The 16,582-nt window shown below is 40.7% G+C and overlaps 1 protein-coding gene across 3 annotated transcripts in view; it reads right to left on the reverse strand.

The window, feature by feature from the left end:
• Chd6 (chromodomain helicase DNA binding protein 6) overlaps nucleotides 1–16,582 on the reverse strand; it is a 113,660-nt gene that overhangs the window by 55,535 nt on the left and 41,543 nt on the right. For all 3 annotated transcript variants that reach the window (XM_032904672.1, XM_032904670.1, XM_032904673.1), the window contains exons 11-16: nucleotides 15,361–15,604; nucleotides 13,910–14,086; nucleotides 13,121–13,264; nucleotides 10,076–10,331; nucleotides 8,725–8,935; nucleotides 3,557–3,752 (exon numbers count right to left, since the gene is read on the reverse strand). In XM_032904672.1, the coding sequence (XP_032760563.1) occupies nucleotides 3,557–3,752; nucleotides 8,725–8,935; nucleotides 10,076–10,331; nucleotides 13,121–13,264; nucleotides 13,910–14,086; nucleotides 15,361–15,604 (1,228 nt within the window). The remainder of the gene's footprint in view (nucleotides 1–3,556; nucleotides 3,753–8,724; nucleotides 8,936–10,075; nucleotides 10,332–13,120; nucleotides 13,265–13,909; nucleotides 14,087–15,360; nucleotides 15,605–16,582) is intronic.

The raw sequence follows: 16,582 nt of genomic DNA on the forward strand, positions 1-16,582 counted from the left end.
TGCTTGGCACTACAGAAAATTATGAGAAGTGGGTCCTAACCGAAGAGGATTAGGTTGACGTAGAGATGTCTTTCAAGAGGATACTGGAACCAGCTACTGATTCTCTGCTTCCTAGCTTGTTCTATGAATTGAACAGGCTACTCTGCCACGAGTCTGACACCATGATGTGTTGCCCTGCTGCAGGTCTGAAGGTAAGAGGAGTGCAACCTCTGAAATGGCAAAGTCACAATAAATTCTTTGAGATAACCACCTTGTATTTGCTCAGCACCAAAACTCCCTGGCTCAGTCTCAGGTGTACTTTGGTAGAGCCCACTCTTTCTACAATCATGCTTGCTTTACCTTTAAGGTCCTACAGGGATCCACCAGAAATTAGTTAAAAAAATATAGTTTATCCTTGCAAAAACAACTTTGGATTGGTCAAAATAATGCCATATCATTTGAGACCTCAGTGAAATCCCATTTTCTTTCAAATGAAATGAGTTGTCTGCTAAAATTTCACAACAGAATTTAAAATCTAGTTCAAAATGGACTCTCTTTTCCATGGTTTGATGTTCGTATCAGGCAGTATAAGTTGTATGTGCCTTAACCCATTCCTAGATAAATGCTTATGACTAAATCTATTTTCCAAAGACAATAGATGATTCATTTATTAAAAATATTGGCATGTGCAAATAAATACATGTAAAGAAAATGTCCTGAACAAGAATAGTTCTTGGGAAAGATCTAGTAGATCTTCCTTTTTCATTAGTGTTAGCATTTCAGTTTAGCCATCTTCCCAGATGATTTAGCTAAAGTCTTGGCAATCACAGGGTGGTCTGAGTGTCCGAGTCTCAGCTTCCCCCTCCTTTGTATATAAGTGCCTGTGTGCAGGGAAAATGTTACAAGGAAGGAAGTGTGTTCGTGTATGTGTTCATTTCTGAAGATTACAACTTGAATTGTACCTTTAAGATTCATATTGTCTTTTTAATACACCAATTACTTCCCAATAATTATCAATACAATTCCTTGTCTTTAAACTACCCTATACTTTAATGAAACTTGAATAATAACCAATAAAAGTGGATCAGAAACAGAGAAGCTAGTCTGAAGACCAAGAGCCAAAAACCTTAGAATTCTGACCCTGACTTGGGCAGTCTTACTGACTCCTCACTCATTACACTTTGTGATGTTCTTGCATGCAAGCTGCCACCTAGAACCATCTGCAGTATTGGTCTTCTGGGTCTCTTCATCCAGGCTGATAGCCAGAGGAAGCTCACAAACTGATAGCACCCTGAGTAAGTTCACACTACTTCACAATTTCTGCATGACCACTAATATTCTTATCTTTTGCACGTCCCTGGCAGTACATATTAACAGTAGCCATTCCAGAGTGTCTCCTCTCTTCACAGATCTAACTCTGGGCAGTTCAACTCACTTCCTTTGGTTGCTGTACATGAAATCAGTCCTCTTAGATGACTTCATCTCTCCATTAGGTAAGGCACTCTCACCTTTTGCTTTTCTCAGTATTTTACCTATTCAATGTCAATGTTTACAATCCATTATGTGAGGCATTATGATTCCAAAATGTCTGCCTCTGGCCTTATGCTTCCAATTTCCCTTCTGGAAATTCCTGCAGACATGTCCACATTGGCCACTCAGTTTTGGTTTCTTATACTCCTCTTCTCCGTGACATTTTGTCTTACATCTAACGTTGAATATGCATCACAAAGGAACATGGAGCTTCACAGCTGTCAAGGGCTCAAGAAGCGATCTGCTAGGGTGGGTCAACCACTGGCAAAGAGCCTAATGCTAACCACTGTGTGACTTTTGAGGTTTCTGTTGCCAACCTATCTATAGCCACCACTGTGACTTTGTAGAGCAAAGATAATATACATGGGCATGAGCTACATTCAAATAGAACAATTAAATAAATAGGTGGCAGCACCAAAGGTAATACTTTCCTAGTTTTATTGTTTTGTTTTAAATCTTGGATACTTTTAGCTGCTGGGAATTGAACCTAGAGCTTTGCATAAGCTAGGCAAGCGCTCTCTCACTGACCCACATCTCTAACTCCAAATTAGGCTCGTTCACAGAGAGATCAAGTACTAGCTTTTGCCTTTCAACTTTAACGATGACCATATGTTACTTATTCAAAAACTGTACTTATGAAATTTAGCAACCCATCTTTGATTCTAATATCTCTTTGCCAGGACAAAGAACTGACAGTAAATTATTTACAACCAGTTTAATTTGAAGCCAGATATTGAACAGAGTGCCACACAATTTACTTTGTGGTAATTTACCATGGTATTTCTCCTAAGTTTTAGCTAACTCAGTATGTAATACACTGGCTTTCAACTACTACACTGTTTTCATCACACAAAAGATTACTTAGAGACTCATTAAAAGAAAAGAACAGGAAGAATAACTTTGTGGAAGAGAGCAGGTAGGAAAGAGGGCCTGTCCTTCAGTTTGGTACCCTCTTCCTGGCATCCCTTCTCTTGCAGCAGCCCCTGAAATTCTTCTTGAGTTAAATGAAGCTGTAGCCTCCTAATATTTTAGATCAATGATTTATTAGATTATGAGCCATTTATACATATGTCCCACCCTGCACACTAATGATCTTAGTTAGCATCAGCAAATAATTCAAGATTCAGTGTATATGATGATGAAGTTAACTGTGAATAATAATGGATACGAGTCTATTTTCTAATAGTTTTTGTGAGAAGTTGGAAAATTATAAGGCTGAACCACTGGACAATCTGGTAGCTGCACTTAATTTATTTTTGAACAGTGCTGATGAATTCCAAATAGGGGCACTACTCTTTTCTTATTGTTCATTATATTTGCTTTTATTACACTTAAATTTAGTGTGTGTGTGTGTGTGTGTGTGTGTGTGTGTGTGTGTGTCCCCACATGCAGAGTGTGTGCATGTGGAGGTCTAAGGACAAATCTCAGGAGTTGGTTCTCCTCTTCAAACCATGTGGGTCCTGGGTATCAGACTTGTCAGGCCTGGTGGCAAGCACTTTTACTTGTTGACCTGTTGTCCGTTTTTTATGCTGAACATGTTTTTTGCAATAATCTGTGTAAAGTCACATGTTATTTTTAGTGTGACTGCAATTGGAAAACAGAATCTACGAATCCACTAAAGTGGACACATGTAACTTCTGACATATACATTAAAGAGAGAGCAGACAGCCTAGTGAGAGAGCCTGTCCCCCTGCCACACTACAGAGCTTTCACACTTTTTAAAAAATTCATTCACATAACGGACATACGACGTCAAACAAACTGAAGGGAAAAGGCCAGATATTTAGTTTGATAACAGCAGTTCTAGTCTGTATTTGGAGGCTGGTACCGAGAACATTACTTCATTTCAACTAAAGGGAGAGAAGTACTCTCTAATTAGTGGGAAGGTTAACACCTACTTTTCACTTAATTTCTTCTCCTGGTCAAATCCCTAAGAGCTGACACCACAGCATGCAGCACTGCAGACAATCTATAACTAAGCCAGGCTTTGTTATGAAATTCTGGGAGTCAGGACAGCTAGATAAAGAGTTATCATCCTAATGGTTACCTGCAAGTCATTTTGTGGGTTCCAGTCAGAATCAAATATGATGCAGGTGTCAGCAGCTGTGAGATTGATTCCCAGGCCTCCCGCTCTGGTGCACAGAAGAAAGACAAAGCGGTCTGAGTCTGGCTTACAGAACCGGTCGATGGCTGCCTGGCGCAGGTTTCCCCGTACTCGCCCATCAATTCGCTCATAGGTGTATCTGAGGGGACCCAAATGAATGAAAGCCCAGGTGTTAATCATGGTTCAAAGCACAAACAATAGCAAGTGGCTGTCCAATGGCCTGGAACACACCACTTCAAATCTGGACCAGATGACACCAGTCTAAGGAATCCCACCCTCTGCAGAAGAAGCAGTGCAGATTAAAATTGAACTGAAAAAAAAAAAAAAGTCTTCCTTGTTTAAAGCAAAAGAAAACAAAAAGGCCAGTTATAAATCAAAGATGCCTATAAGATTTAAAAATCACAAAGTACTGATCCCCAGTACATTGTCCAAACAACTTATTCTCACGAATTTCCCAGTTTATACTTGCAAAGAACGCTGTTTCCTGACACAGAGACAAATATAAGCCTTAAGCACTGATTTCAGCAGTGCTCATAACTGGGCTCAGAGTTCATTTCTGTTTTCAGTTGCTCAGGGCACTTGGAAGTGGTCAGGAGCCTGTGGCACTACATTGCCAGGTCTGGGCTGTGAACTGGTAACTTCTACCCTGTTGGTTTCTCAGAAACATTAAAGGTGCAGAGCAAAACCTCCATGTGCACAGTTAGATCACAGAAAGGGTTTCTAAGATGTGCTGGGAACAAGAACACTAAAGACTATGACGAGGACAATGGAGTGAGGCGGAGAGCATCTGTGCTTCAAGAGATCAGAAAGATTTGGATAGCATGGTGGGGTAAAGAAAAGAGTATAAAGAACAGGAAATGAAGATGTTCCCAGACATACTGCTATTGCCCATTCAGAAAACAAAACACAGAAGAACATTTATGTGGATACTATTAAATTAACAGAGCAGTAATACATAGCAACGATCTTAATTTTCCTGTGTCTTTTTATATCCTTTCTGTTTACCCTACTGACAAGTGAATTTATAGGATAAGTTACTCTGAGCACCAAAACTGACAAAAACTGAAAGGTGAAGTAGAAGCACTAGGAACATTCTGAGAAAAAGACTGTGCTTGGGAGCTCAATGGTTTGAGCACTGGCTGCTTGTGTGGAGGACCCAGCTTGATTCCCAGTAACTATGTGGTGGTTCACAATCATATGCAACTTCAGTTCCAGGGCATCTGACATAGTCTTCTGATCTCCTTGGGCACCAGGTACATAGTAATGACATGCTTGTAGGTAAAACATCCGTACACATAAGATAAGTGAGCCTGAAAGACTGTTTTAAAGAAAAAGACCAAGTAACCTGAAGCCTATCAATGCCAAGACCTTGGATCAATTCAGGGAACAAATGTCTCTAATCCAGTGAGATGACTGGCAAGATGACAGAGATGGCAATGTAGATGACTTGGTGTGGGGATGGCTTTGAAAGCAGAATTCATCAAGACAGCCCTAATTTGGCTGAGAAAAGAAAAGATACATGTGAAGAAAAAAGCCAAGGAAATGAGTGGAGAGAAACCTAACTGATGAAGACTTACACTGCACCAAAGCTAACAGCAACACCGAGACACTGCTTTCCACTCATACACTCACAAGGTAACCACACATACAAGTGTGGACATGGTCCTTGGTACTGCTTTAAAATCAGAATATGTCAAAGAATAACACTTTATGGAGCCACAGTAATAGATGCCAGGAGAGGCTAGAAACAGGCTGTTAAAAAGGCTGACCAAAGAGATTTTATGTCATAAGATGAAAAAGACAAAGGATTAGATGTATTTTAATCTAACATTTGTAACCACCATAATACTGACAGAAGCGAGTCCTTAGAGTCTGCTCTGTACCAACACTATGTACGCAGTCCACGCTTGGTTATGCATTACTGCATTTAATTCTCACAGCAATCCTACGAGGTATTTCTATCATCACCCTCATTCCCCACCTATGGAAACTTCACAGCAAGACAATCATACAAACACATCGGCATGCTTAGCCACACGTTGGTAGCCAATTTGAAGCCAGATTCACCCGACAATGGTTCTCACAGTGACCAGATTCACCTGACGATGGTTTTCACAGTAACCACATTTCAATGCTGAACAGAAGAACTTGCTTAAGAACTAAAAAGAGCAATTAGAGGTAAGTTATGGACACTAATACAGTTTGGGCACTTGAAACTCTGACAGAAGGCAGACTCAGTATACCTAATATCAAAATGACACTGACAAAGCAATGCTGTACTCTGTACTGCGCTGTGTGAGATGGGCAGAAGCAGCCTGCAACTCAGTGAGAAGACAGGGCTAGGTTTCTTGTAGACAGCAGCCTCCTTCCCTTCTAGGTCAACAAGCAAGGCTACAGGAACAGAGGACAAAGGACAAGCCTGTGTGTGCATCCTCAGGTGGGACTGGCAGAGCTTTTGGGAAGGAAGAAATCAACACGAGGAGAGGGGGTGGTGTGGTGTGTGTGCGTGCGTGCAACACACACACACACACACACACACACACACACACACACACACACACACACACACACACACACACACACACACACACGGCTTTCTCCATAAAGTAGAAAGCACCCCAGCAGCTGTAACATAACAACAGTTTTCAGACGGTATGTGTGCAGAATGGCTGAGACAAGGATTCTCACTGTCACATGTTTAGTTTTGAGGGAGTGCTCTTAAAGAAAAAACTAAAAATGGATTATTTAAACTGTGAAATCACTCCCCACTCTCCCTACTTCTAAGCCAGATCTTCTGGCGGTGCTCCCATTTCTGTATGAGAGTCTGGCATAAAATTAAATGAGGACAGAACCTGACAGCTGGTACAGCAAAGATGCTCAAGAACAAAGAAAGCCTTGAGGGCTTGGAAGTTTGAACGAAGAAATCAGATGCCATAAACTCCTCAACACCAAACTTCAGCAATTAACCCCCTGTCAGAACTGTATTATGAATAAGATCCCTAGGAACTAACGTGGCTCATCAAGCTGTAATCCTGAGAAACTGTCATATGCCAACAAGAAGCAGGGGGCACTCTGGAGAAACCTTTGAGAGACAGGCTAGGGGTGGGGATGACATGGTTTTGGCATAAGAATTGTTGACCTCAGAAGGCCTGAAAGGAAATGAACAATATTCTTGTCTGCCAGCGATAAGCAGTTCACTGTGTATCTATAACAGAGGTCTTAACAACAGGTAGACAGGTGGTCCTCCATATTTATTAACTCAATAGTGTACATAAATGGCCTAGAACGATGCAGAGAGCAGCATGTTTCTCAATTTTTCAAAGACATAAATTCTTGTCTACTTACTATATAAAAGTCAAAAAAATCCCTGTTGTGAATATATCTCTCTTCCCTCTTTACAAATATACATAAAGGTCTGCAATGGTCACAAGTCAGTTTAAAGAATAATTTTGAAGTTCATCTAGAATAATGTGAGCAACATAATAGAAGATTTTTTTAAAAATATTTTTATTTACGTATATGTATGTCTATGTGTATGCCACATGTATACAGGTGGCTGTGAAGGCCAGAGAGGGTGTTGAGTCCCCTAGAACTGAAATTAGAGGCAGCCATGAGTTGCTCAGTGAGAGTGCTGGAAACTAAATTTGGGTCCTCTGTAAGAGCTGCAAGTGCTCTTAACCACTGAACCATCTCTCCTGCTCCAAGAATAAACACATTTAAAGGAAGAATGAAAAGAATGGACATACACCTAGCATTTATAACACTTCAGTAAATGTTATATGTAGTATTTGATAATAAATGTTGGGGGAAAGATGTCCTATTTTATTAAATAGAAAACTAGACAGTTAGATCTATTTGAAAAGAAAGTAAAGTTCTATGGATATACTGCTCAAAGTGAAAGAATAAAAAGAATCAGCCTTTAGGCTCGAACAAGGACTCGCCCAGGGGTCATGCTACATATTTCATACTTTCAAAGAGAATCGTAATTCTTAACTGGAACACAAATTCAAATAAACAATAAAGGAAAAACAACCTAAATGGGGGCTTAGTAAAGACTTATACTTCCCAAGTCTGTTCCACTACACTGTAACTCACTATCAAAACAAAACACCATCCTCAACAGTCATGTATCTCCTGAAGAGTAAGGTATTTATTACACACAGTACTAAGTTTGTAATCTATAGTGAACTGACAAGCTACCCAACTGTTTTGTTGGTTCTGGTTTAGACCATCAGCTTATTCCAAGAAGAGACAGTGGTCTCAACAGTTCTTCCCTCTACTATGGTGCTCAGAGGACTTTTACTACCTAATCTGACTCTGGAGAATTACCTATGCATATTAAAGCCAGAACTTCCTCAGTTAAGCCTGTCATTTCTTTCAGTATTCTTTGTAGGAAGGGATTTAATTTATAAGGACAAACATAATTTTCAAGGATAAGAGCATTGCTAAGACATCTGAGACCTACTCCAGTTTTCCTACTTGAGAAGAAAGATGTGTAGTGTTAACACTACTAACTCTTATTTATATCTTGTGAACTTTAATTCTTGCAAGCGCATTCTTAAAAAATCAATCATCTTCAGCTCACTGGTGTCTTACAATGACAGAGAATCTAAAATAGTCTGAGGAGACCAGGCAGTTCCTCCATGAATCTCAATAATCTGCATGATAGCAGCCTTCTCACGTATACAGTCATTAAAGTCAGGTCCAAGGAGTTACAGAGCTAGAAGTACAGGGTTGAGTGCTACCATGAGTGTCACGACAGAAACTTAGGGAGGTGGCATTTTCCAGGATGCATTTCTATCACACCACACAACAAGAACGTAACTATGTCATTTCTTTACCCTTTCCTAATGCTACTGCAATTCTATGTCTTCCAACTAAACTTAAACAAGCGTGAGATTTTTCTTAAGCAAAACAGTAACTCCACATTGTGAGAGCTACGAATTTATTCGATAGTTAAACTTGAGACTACTTGGTCCTAAGATTAACAATGGACTTTAGTCAGTCTTTAAAAAGACAATTCCTCTTCTCTAAGGGTGAACACTCTGTTGCTAAGACCTATGCGAGTGGATTAGGGGGCTACGCTGCCTGTGGCAGTGGGTGAGCCTCACCGTCTCTGGATGAGATAGTCCTCCAGGATGTCGAGACAGCGCACCATCTGAGAGAAGATGAGCACTTTGTGGCCGCCAGCAATGAGCTTGGGGAGAAGCTTGTCAATGAGCACCAGCTTCCCCGCCGCCTGGATCATGGCCTGTAGCTGGAAGTCAGAGGCTTCAGAGCTATGGGCTTTCCTGAAATCTTCAAGAATCTTTTCCTCTGCCCCTGAAAGAGAATGGACAAAAGCATTCTTGAGTAAGATGTAATTAAAAGCTGTTTTTGTTTTATAGATTCTTGGAAACAGTGAATCCTGACTTAATTCATTTACTGGGCCAACAGTCAGACTCGGGTGTGGTCTGCTCTATTCCCCTAGGAGTCAGTCTGCTGTAGCAGGAGAGCCACCATGCTTTCCTAGAATTCCCTCTTGGAAACTCAAAGTCAGAGATGTCAAGTTCTAACCCAACTTACTTAGGTAAAAAAATTATCCAGAGAGTTCACAAAAAGACTTTCATACTTCTTATTACTGCATAATTAGCTATAAAAGAATACAAGCCACACTACAATCAGAATTCCTCGAAAGCTTTAAAATTCCCCCCCCCCCCAAAAAACACCAAAAAAAAAAAAAAAAAACCCAAACCAAAACAAACAAACAAAAAAAACAAAAAAACAAAACAAAAAACCAAAATAAACACCAAAGTCAAAGCAAAATACCCAAACCCAGATCTATGGAGATGGCTTAGTTGGCAAGACCTGAGTTTGATCCTCAGCACCACATAAAAAGGTGGGTATGATAGCACATGCCTGTGATCCCAGCATAGGGGAGGAGGAGGGGAAGGAGGTTATGTACTTGGGCTTCCTAGCCAGCCAGTCTAGCAAAATTGGCAAACTCTTGATTCAAAAAAAGACCGTCTTAAAAACAAGATACTAGACGTGGATCTCTGGTGTACACACACACACACACACACACACACACACACACACACACACACACACCCCACTACCATCATTATCATCATTACCACCACCAACCCTTTTCCAATTAGTCACAGTGACTAGTATGACTGAACGCATACGCAGACTTTTAATCTCACTGCCACATCATCATTCATTCAAGTAAGCAACACATTTCTCTATTTTCAAAAGGAAAGTTTGGGTTAGAATATGAGTCATAAGGGCAGGAAACTGATGGGTAACCCCCACTCTCCTAGGCAGGTCTACAGAAGCCCTGCAGAAACAGTGAATAGGTAGAAACCATTATATCGTTCAGGCAGACCCATCGGTCTTTCTGAAGCTCTGTTCTATACTGTGCAAAAAGACAAAAAACATTCTAGTCTAGTATGTACTGCTCCTAATTCCTGGACTCACCGTTGATCAGGTAGGGGTGGTTGCAGCATTTTCTCAGCTCCATCATAGTATTGATAAGGTTGGGCATGTTGTGCTGATTTGCACCTTTGGTCAGGAAGGAGAAGTTTTTCTCTAGGATAGCACGATAGTACTTTTTCTGGATATTGGTCAGTTCTACTTCAATGATGGTCTCCTGCTTAGGAGCAAGGTTCTTCTCCACATCATCTTTCAGGCGCCGAAGCATCATTGGTTTTAGGATAGACTGCAATTTCTTTACCTGTTCAGGAAAGGAAAGCCGTTTATTTGTCCCGGTCTGGACTAAATTATCAATATGGCATGTCAACATTCAGTATAATCTCTTCAATATCATCATAGTATTGAGATCATAAAAACGATATAAAATTTCACAGATTGATCCCTGAAAATGGGGACCTTACAATAATATCTGGAGGAAAAAGGGATATGGTTTCAATCCACAAATTATCAAGAACCTGTGTGGCAACCTCTTCAGCGAGGTAAGAAGGGAGAAGGAAGTCAGTGCCTATGCTCTAGGATGCAGAAAACAAACCTTTCTTTCTTTTTGTCACACACACACACACATGCACAGAAGTTATATGGTGAATGTCCCATCTTGTTAGGAGGTACAAATGATACATTAAGAAGGAAGACCAGCACGCTGAAAGGACAGAGTGAAGGACTTAGAGGCAGCTTGAATGGAGCTAGCCTAAGCCTTTTAAGTAACAGCAGCAGTATTTGTGTTTAGAAGTAGAAGTGCATGAAGAAGGTCGCATAGCAATGTCATGGGAGCTGTCGTTTGCGGGCTACTGCAGTGTTCTCTGCTATAATCTGGCTTTGTGTCTGAGAGTCCACATCTGCACAAAGATCTCCATTCACTAGACCGCACCAAAAGAACTCTCCTCTCTCCCTCTTCCAGAAGACAATGACAAGATAGGTAATTCAAAGTCAAAGCACCTGAGTTAATCTACATACGGCTCAAGTGTGGTACCAGTAAGATCAACCCTGATGAGAAAATAGACAAGAGATACAAAAGAAATTAAGTTCTAAAGTCAGAAAGGGCTGGCTGTTCAACGTTTCTAAAAGGCACAAAACCTGCTGTAGCACTGCTTCTTGAAGAAACACAGCCCACTTGCGGGAAGTTTTGAGAGATGCAGGTTTTAAACAATGAATATGCGTTTATATTGTAAACAGACACTACTGAGAGCTTATATGTATTGTGTTTTAAAATAGAAACATTTCTTCTTCAAACAGTAAGTAGAATGATGACTATTAGAGAAGGGTCTGGGGAGATGCTGGTTGAAGGTCATACCATTTTAATTAGATAGAACAAAGTCAAGAGAGCTATTGTACAACATGGAGACTATAATTACAATGTATTCTTGAGGACTGCAGTGACAGTGGATTTTGAGTATTCTCACCACAAAAAGTAAGACGGTAATGTACTGCACAGATTAAGTAGCCTAATTCAGCTATTCTACTATATATATATATTTTTTCAAGGCATATTGTACACACACAAAAATTGCATTTTTGTGTCAATTAAAATAAACCAGATAACTAATGTATTTTTTTCCTATAACTAATCCCAATTTTAAACCTAGCCTTCTTCAGACCTTGATTATCCAAAGGCATTTAGGAATGTAGTTCCCCCAATGGGTGAAGAATTACTATGTAAGAGCCTAAAGAGGAAAACAGAGCTAGCTAATTGTTAAAGGTACGGACAAATGTCAGTCTGCCACATGCCGGGTTCAGCTTTTGCCCTTCACTTGGTTCATACCTGAGTCACTTAGAGTATACTACAAGCCAGACACTGTGCTGGGCAATACAACAAACACAACTTTGGAGAAGATGTGGGCCTTGTCCTCAAGGAGATCATTGTCTAGGAAGAAGAAAAAATGCATACCACAAATTAAGTGCAATGGGAGAAGAGGATGCATTCCCAGTGGTCCAAAAATGGAGAGTGGGTTGGAGCTGGCTTTTGAAGAATCAACAGATATTGAAATGCGGAGGGGGAGAATAACAAGTGCTTTTTCACCTTTTATTTATTTTATTTTTACTGCTTTCAAAGTCTGACTTGCATGACAGGTAAAAGCGTCAGACTGGAACCAGAGCACACTCCTGACGTCAGTTGGCTGTGGTCTCCCAATTGTTCACACCTTCACACTTGTGCACTGTGCTTAATCAGTTTAGCAGAACTGTCTTTCTCAAATAGAAACGAGTAAGACTTCTTTACCTTTCTGCTTTCCAGCCCCATTTCCAGATCTTCCAACACAGCACAGCTGTAACTCTGGCCTTACTTGTACTCCAGTCATCCGGTTTCAGCCGCCAGATGATCTGCCACTACTTAGTGAGTCTCATGGCTCCTGGTCATTCTGAGCTCCCCTCCCATATAAAGTAGTCATTCTTCTTTTTTCAGCATTAGAAACTTACCTATTGCAGAAGATTCTTAAATTGTACCCTCTCCCTTGTTCCTGATTTTTTTTTTTTTTGTTGTTGTTGTTGTTCCTGATTCTTAAACAGGTCTGAACTTTCCTTTTAATTTCCCAACTCTGCTATTTTTGTCATATAGCATTTAACTTGTCTGACATATAAACTAGACTGTAAGAGATCTTTAAAAGCTGGGAAAAGTCCAGGTAATCAGGACAAAATCAGACTCAGTTACTCCACATATATGACGGGCTTCTTTTACTCACATTTGTGTAATGTATAAGCAAGAAGAGAGGCCCTGGAACATGTTGTAGATTATGGAGCAGAAAAGACAAAGGAGCGAGGGAAGCGAAAGACAAAAGCTTGCTCCTGAGGCTAGATCTACAAATCACATCGACGAAAGCACAAGGGCCTTCAGTGAAGCAGGAGGCCTAATAATCCTTATTAGCAATGAGAACTGGAATAATTAAGTACATCTGTCAACATAAACAAACAAATATACAAAACAAAGGAGGCAGTGCTCATTTTATAAGAGTAGGAACCTTAAAAAAAAATCCTGTCCTCATAAAGACTTGCATTTTCCTTAACCATATTGTCTCAATCCTTTAGACCCCCAATTACCTGTTCTTCTGTTTTGAGATCACCAAACTCCTCTAAGAAAGCAGTCTCTGAAGGAAACTGTGAGGGCTCCAGAAAGTTAAGCAAACTGAAGAGCTCTTCCACTGAGTTCTGCAAGGGCGTTCCTGTGAGCAGCACCTTGTGTTCCTATAAAAATCAGAAACACTTTGTGAATCATGTTGGAGCCACAAAAGAGTACATGTTAGTGGCAAAAAAAAAAATGAGCCAGGGCAATCTGTGTTGAGCTTCGGCCGTATCTTGAATGAAACGTCAGAGACCAACACTGCACAGGTGTGGAGTCATGAACGGCCAACTTCCCTTCACATCATGATTCCAGCGGCAACTTCATGAAATCTACAACAGCCATATGTTTACTCAAAATCACTAAGTCCTATCCACTGTTACAGGGCAGTAATGTATCCTTCCTGAGGTCCTGAGTTCAATTCCCAGCAATCACATGGTGGCTCACGACCATCTGTAATGAGATCAAGGCCCTCTTCTGGAGTGTCTGAAGACAGCTACAGTGTACTCATATACATAAAGTAAATAAATCTAAAAAAAGAGAAAAAAAAAAAAGACTATTCTTTCTGGTACCAGTGCATTCAAGACCAAGAAACAAACTATGCACACCTTACAGTTCCAGGTTACAGATTCTATGTTATTTTAGTGTTTTTAGGTCCCTCTGGGATTCAAGCTGTGGCAAAAGGATGTGCAGAAGGCCATGGAATGCTCCCTCCATTTTGAGTAGAAGGAATTTATGTTTATTTATGTAAAAAGCTGGCTAGTTCTCACCAGGGCCATGAGCTTTAACCCTTCCAGAAGTTTACAGTTCCTATTCTTCAGTCTGTGGGCCTCATCAATTACCACACAGCTCCAGTGAATCTTCTTCAGCTCTGGGCAATCTGCCAGGATCATCTCGAATGTTGTGATGACGACATGGAACTTGAAAACTCCTGAAAGGGGGTTCCCCTGAGGACGACAGGTCAGAACAGAGCTTTACACCATAGCTACTGAATTCTGCTAGTGGTCGACTTGAGAGAATGGCACAAGCAATGACAGATGAGAAGCCAAGAGGCCCTGTTTTCTCTCATATAAGAAATGAAGAAAACCCGTAACAATGAACCAGCTGCTTAGACAAGAGGAAACTCAGAATATCAAGGAAGAGAATTTACACAAGTCACCAGCCTCATGAAGTTAAGACAAAAAGAGGGCAACAGGGAGCTTTTCACTTCTTCATTGTGATGCTAAGGAAAGCAGCCAGGACAGTTCACATATTATCTCCAGCTGGGAGTCTACCAAGCCTAATCATTTCAACTCTCAAGAAAATCCTCTGCTACATGATTTTACCTATAACTCAGGTCCTAGCACAGACTCCAGTAGTGGGGTGCATGTACCTGGTACAAGTGCTACTGGACAGGCTACACCCCTATCTTGCTGTCTGTCTGAATGCTGCCAGCACAGCATTAATATTGAATGCCCAATATTAAAGCAATATAAAATGTCTGCCAAGAAATACAACATTGTCTGGAAACCTTGGTTTTTCTCTGCCTGATTACTTAATTTTTACTTTAATTATGACAATCAGTGCCCAGTGAAAGTATAGACTCATACTTAGTACACCGATTATATATAACAAAAATGTAGAAAACAAAGTTGTGTTTTCAAGAACACAAAACCCATTTTTTACCTTTCCCTACCCAATTTCTTCATTTTCTCTACAAATTCCCTGGGTTCAAATTCTAAACATCATGCATTTTTTAAAAAAGGTGTTTTTTTTTTTTTTGCTTATTTTGTTTTTGTTGTTTTTGAGATAGGGTCTCACCATGTAGGCTAGCCTAGAACTTGCTATTTAGACCAGGCTGACTGCAAATTCAAGTGATCTGCTACTTCTGCCTCCCAGGGATTAAAGGAGTGTATTATCAAGTCTGCCCACACACTTATTCTTATTTTCTTTACTAACTAGGTAACAGTCCAGACAAAATCTTCTGCACACAAAAGCAACTTCACAGACTAGCCAATAAGCCAAGTTTTCAGTGTTGAAAAAAAGACCTCAGATATACCTCACGGGGATAAGAAAGCAAGACTATACAGACTTTAGTGAGTAAGCAAGAAGTCAGCCGTAGCAGGTGGAACTCAACAAACAAGCCAACAGCAGCTCGAGATACAGCTCTGGAGCTCCTGAAGGCGAGTGGCAGAAAGGCAGTTCTGAGGTGGGTGTCTGAGTCTTTGGTCAGGGGGCTCACCTGTGCATCTCTGTACACCATTTCGTACTGCTGGATCATCTGCCTGCTGATCTGGCTGCCGTGGTACACAATAGCGTTCATCTCTGTCCATGTCCGGAATTCTCGCTCCCAGTTAGTGATGGTGGAAAGAGGGGCAATGATGAGAAAGGGGCCATGGATTCCCCTGACAAAGATTTCTGAAAGGAATGCGATGGACTGGATGGTTTTCCCTAGGCCCATTTCATCAGCCAAAATACAGTTTTTTCTGCAGAGGGTAAGAAGTATGTGTAATTCATTACCAATAGAGGGAAATTATAGAAGCTAGTTATAACTAAAGCTCTGACCTGTGAGGTTAGTGAAGGCTTTATAATTTCATAGCAATCTAAGGCTAGTTTTATAATTATTTATACACTGCCTATGCCAACTTTTGAGAATATTTATAAAAGAAAGCTGTAGGTTGATGTCTTTACGCAGGAAGGCAGGTACAGGACAGAACGAGGCCTGTCGCTGGATGAGAAGGAAGGGTGGGTGGGAGAAAAGTTTTAGAAGGAGGAGAAGAAGCCAGAGCAAGGAGGAGGAGCTGGAAGAACATGGATTCTTTTCTGCGCATAGATATAGGTTGCTATGGATATTTTAAGGGATGGTGTATACAGGATTTTGTGTTGTCTAGATGGGCAAATTATATCTTATCAATTGGATCAGAGGTTATTGTGTGGTGTGTTCTTTCATGAGACAACTTAATTGAGTTCAAGAGAAGGTGCAGTGGCAGGCGCCATGGAATTGGGATGTGTATGCCTGGCATGGCCACACCTGCCAAGGACCCGTGAGTGGAAGCAAAGCAGCGAGGCCGTGCAGAGACAGCTCAGGGACCACCACTGTACTCATGAGGGAACAGTCCCACTGTACAGTCTCTGTGGTATCAAAGGACAGTTTAACATACATAATAAATTCCTTCTCATGAAAGCCTAAAAACACTGCTATCTTCTGGTGATGAGAAGCAAGAGTGGTGGTCCTGGAGGACGAGTCATCACATCTGGTCTCACTCCCTCGCAGTTCAGACCCAAGACCTGGTTCAGCTGGTAAGTTATGCTCTGGGTCACATTGTAAGTAGCAGAGGCTACAGCAGAACATTAGGTCACTTGAACCCTGCTAAGTGTGTTTTGCATTATAATGCATTAATTTAAAAATAACTGAATGGTATACAATAGCCAATCATAAGAAAATATCAACTTGTTTTCTAGAT

The sequence above is a fragment of the Rattus rattus genome, chromosome 5 (genome assembly GCF_011064425.1).
Source record: "Rattus rattus isolate New Zealand chromosome 5, Rrattus_CSIRO_v1, whole genome shotgun sequence".
In the NCBI taxonomy this organism is placed as follows: Eukaryota; Metazoa; Chordata; class Mammalia; order Rodentia; family Muridae; genus Rattus; species Rattus rattus.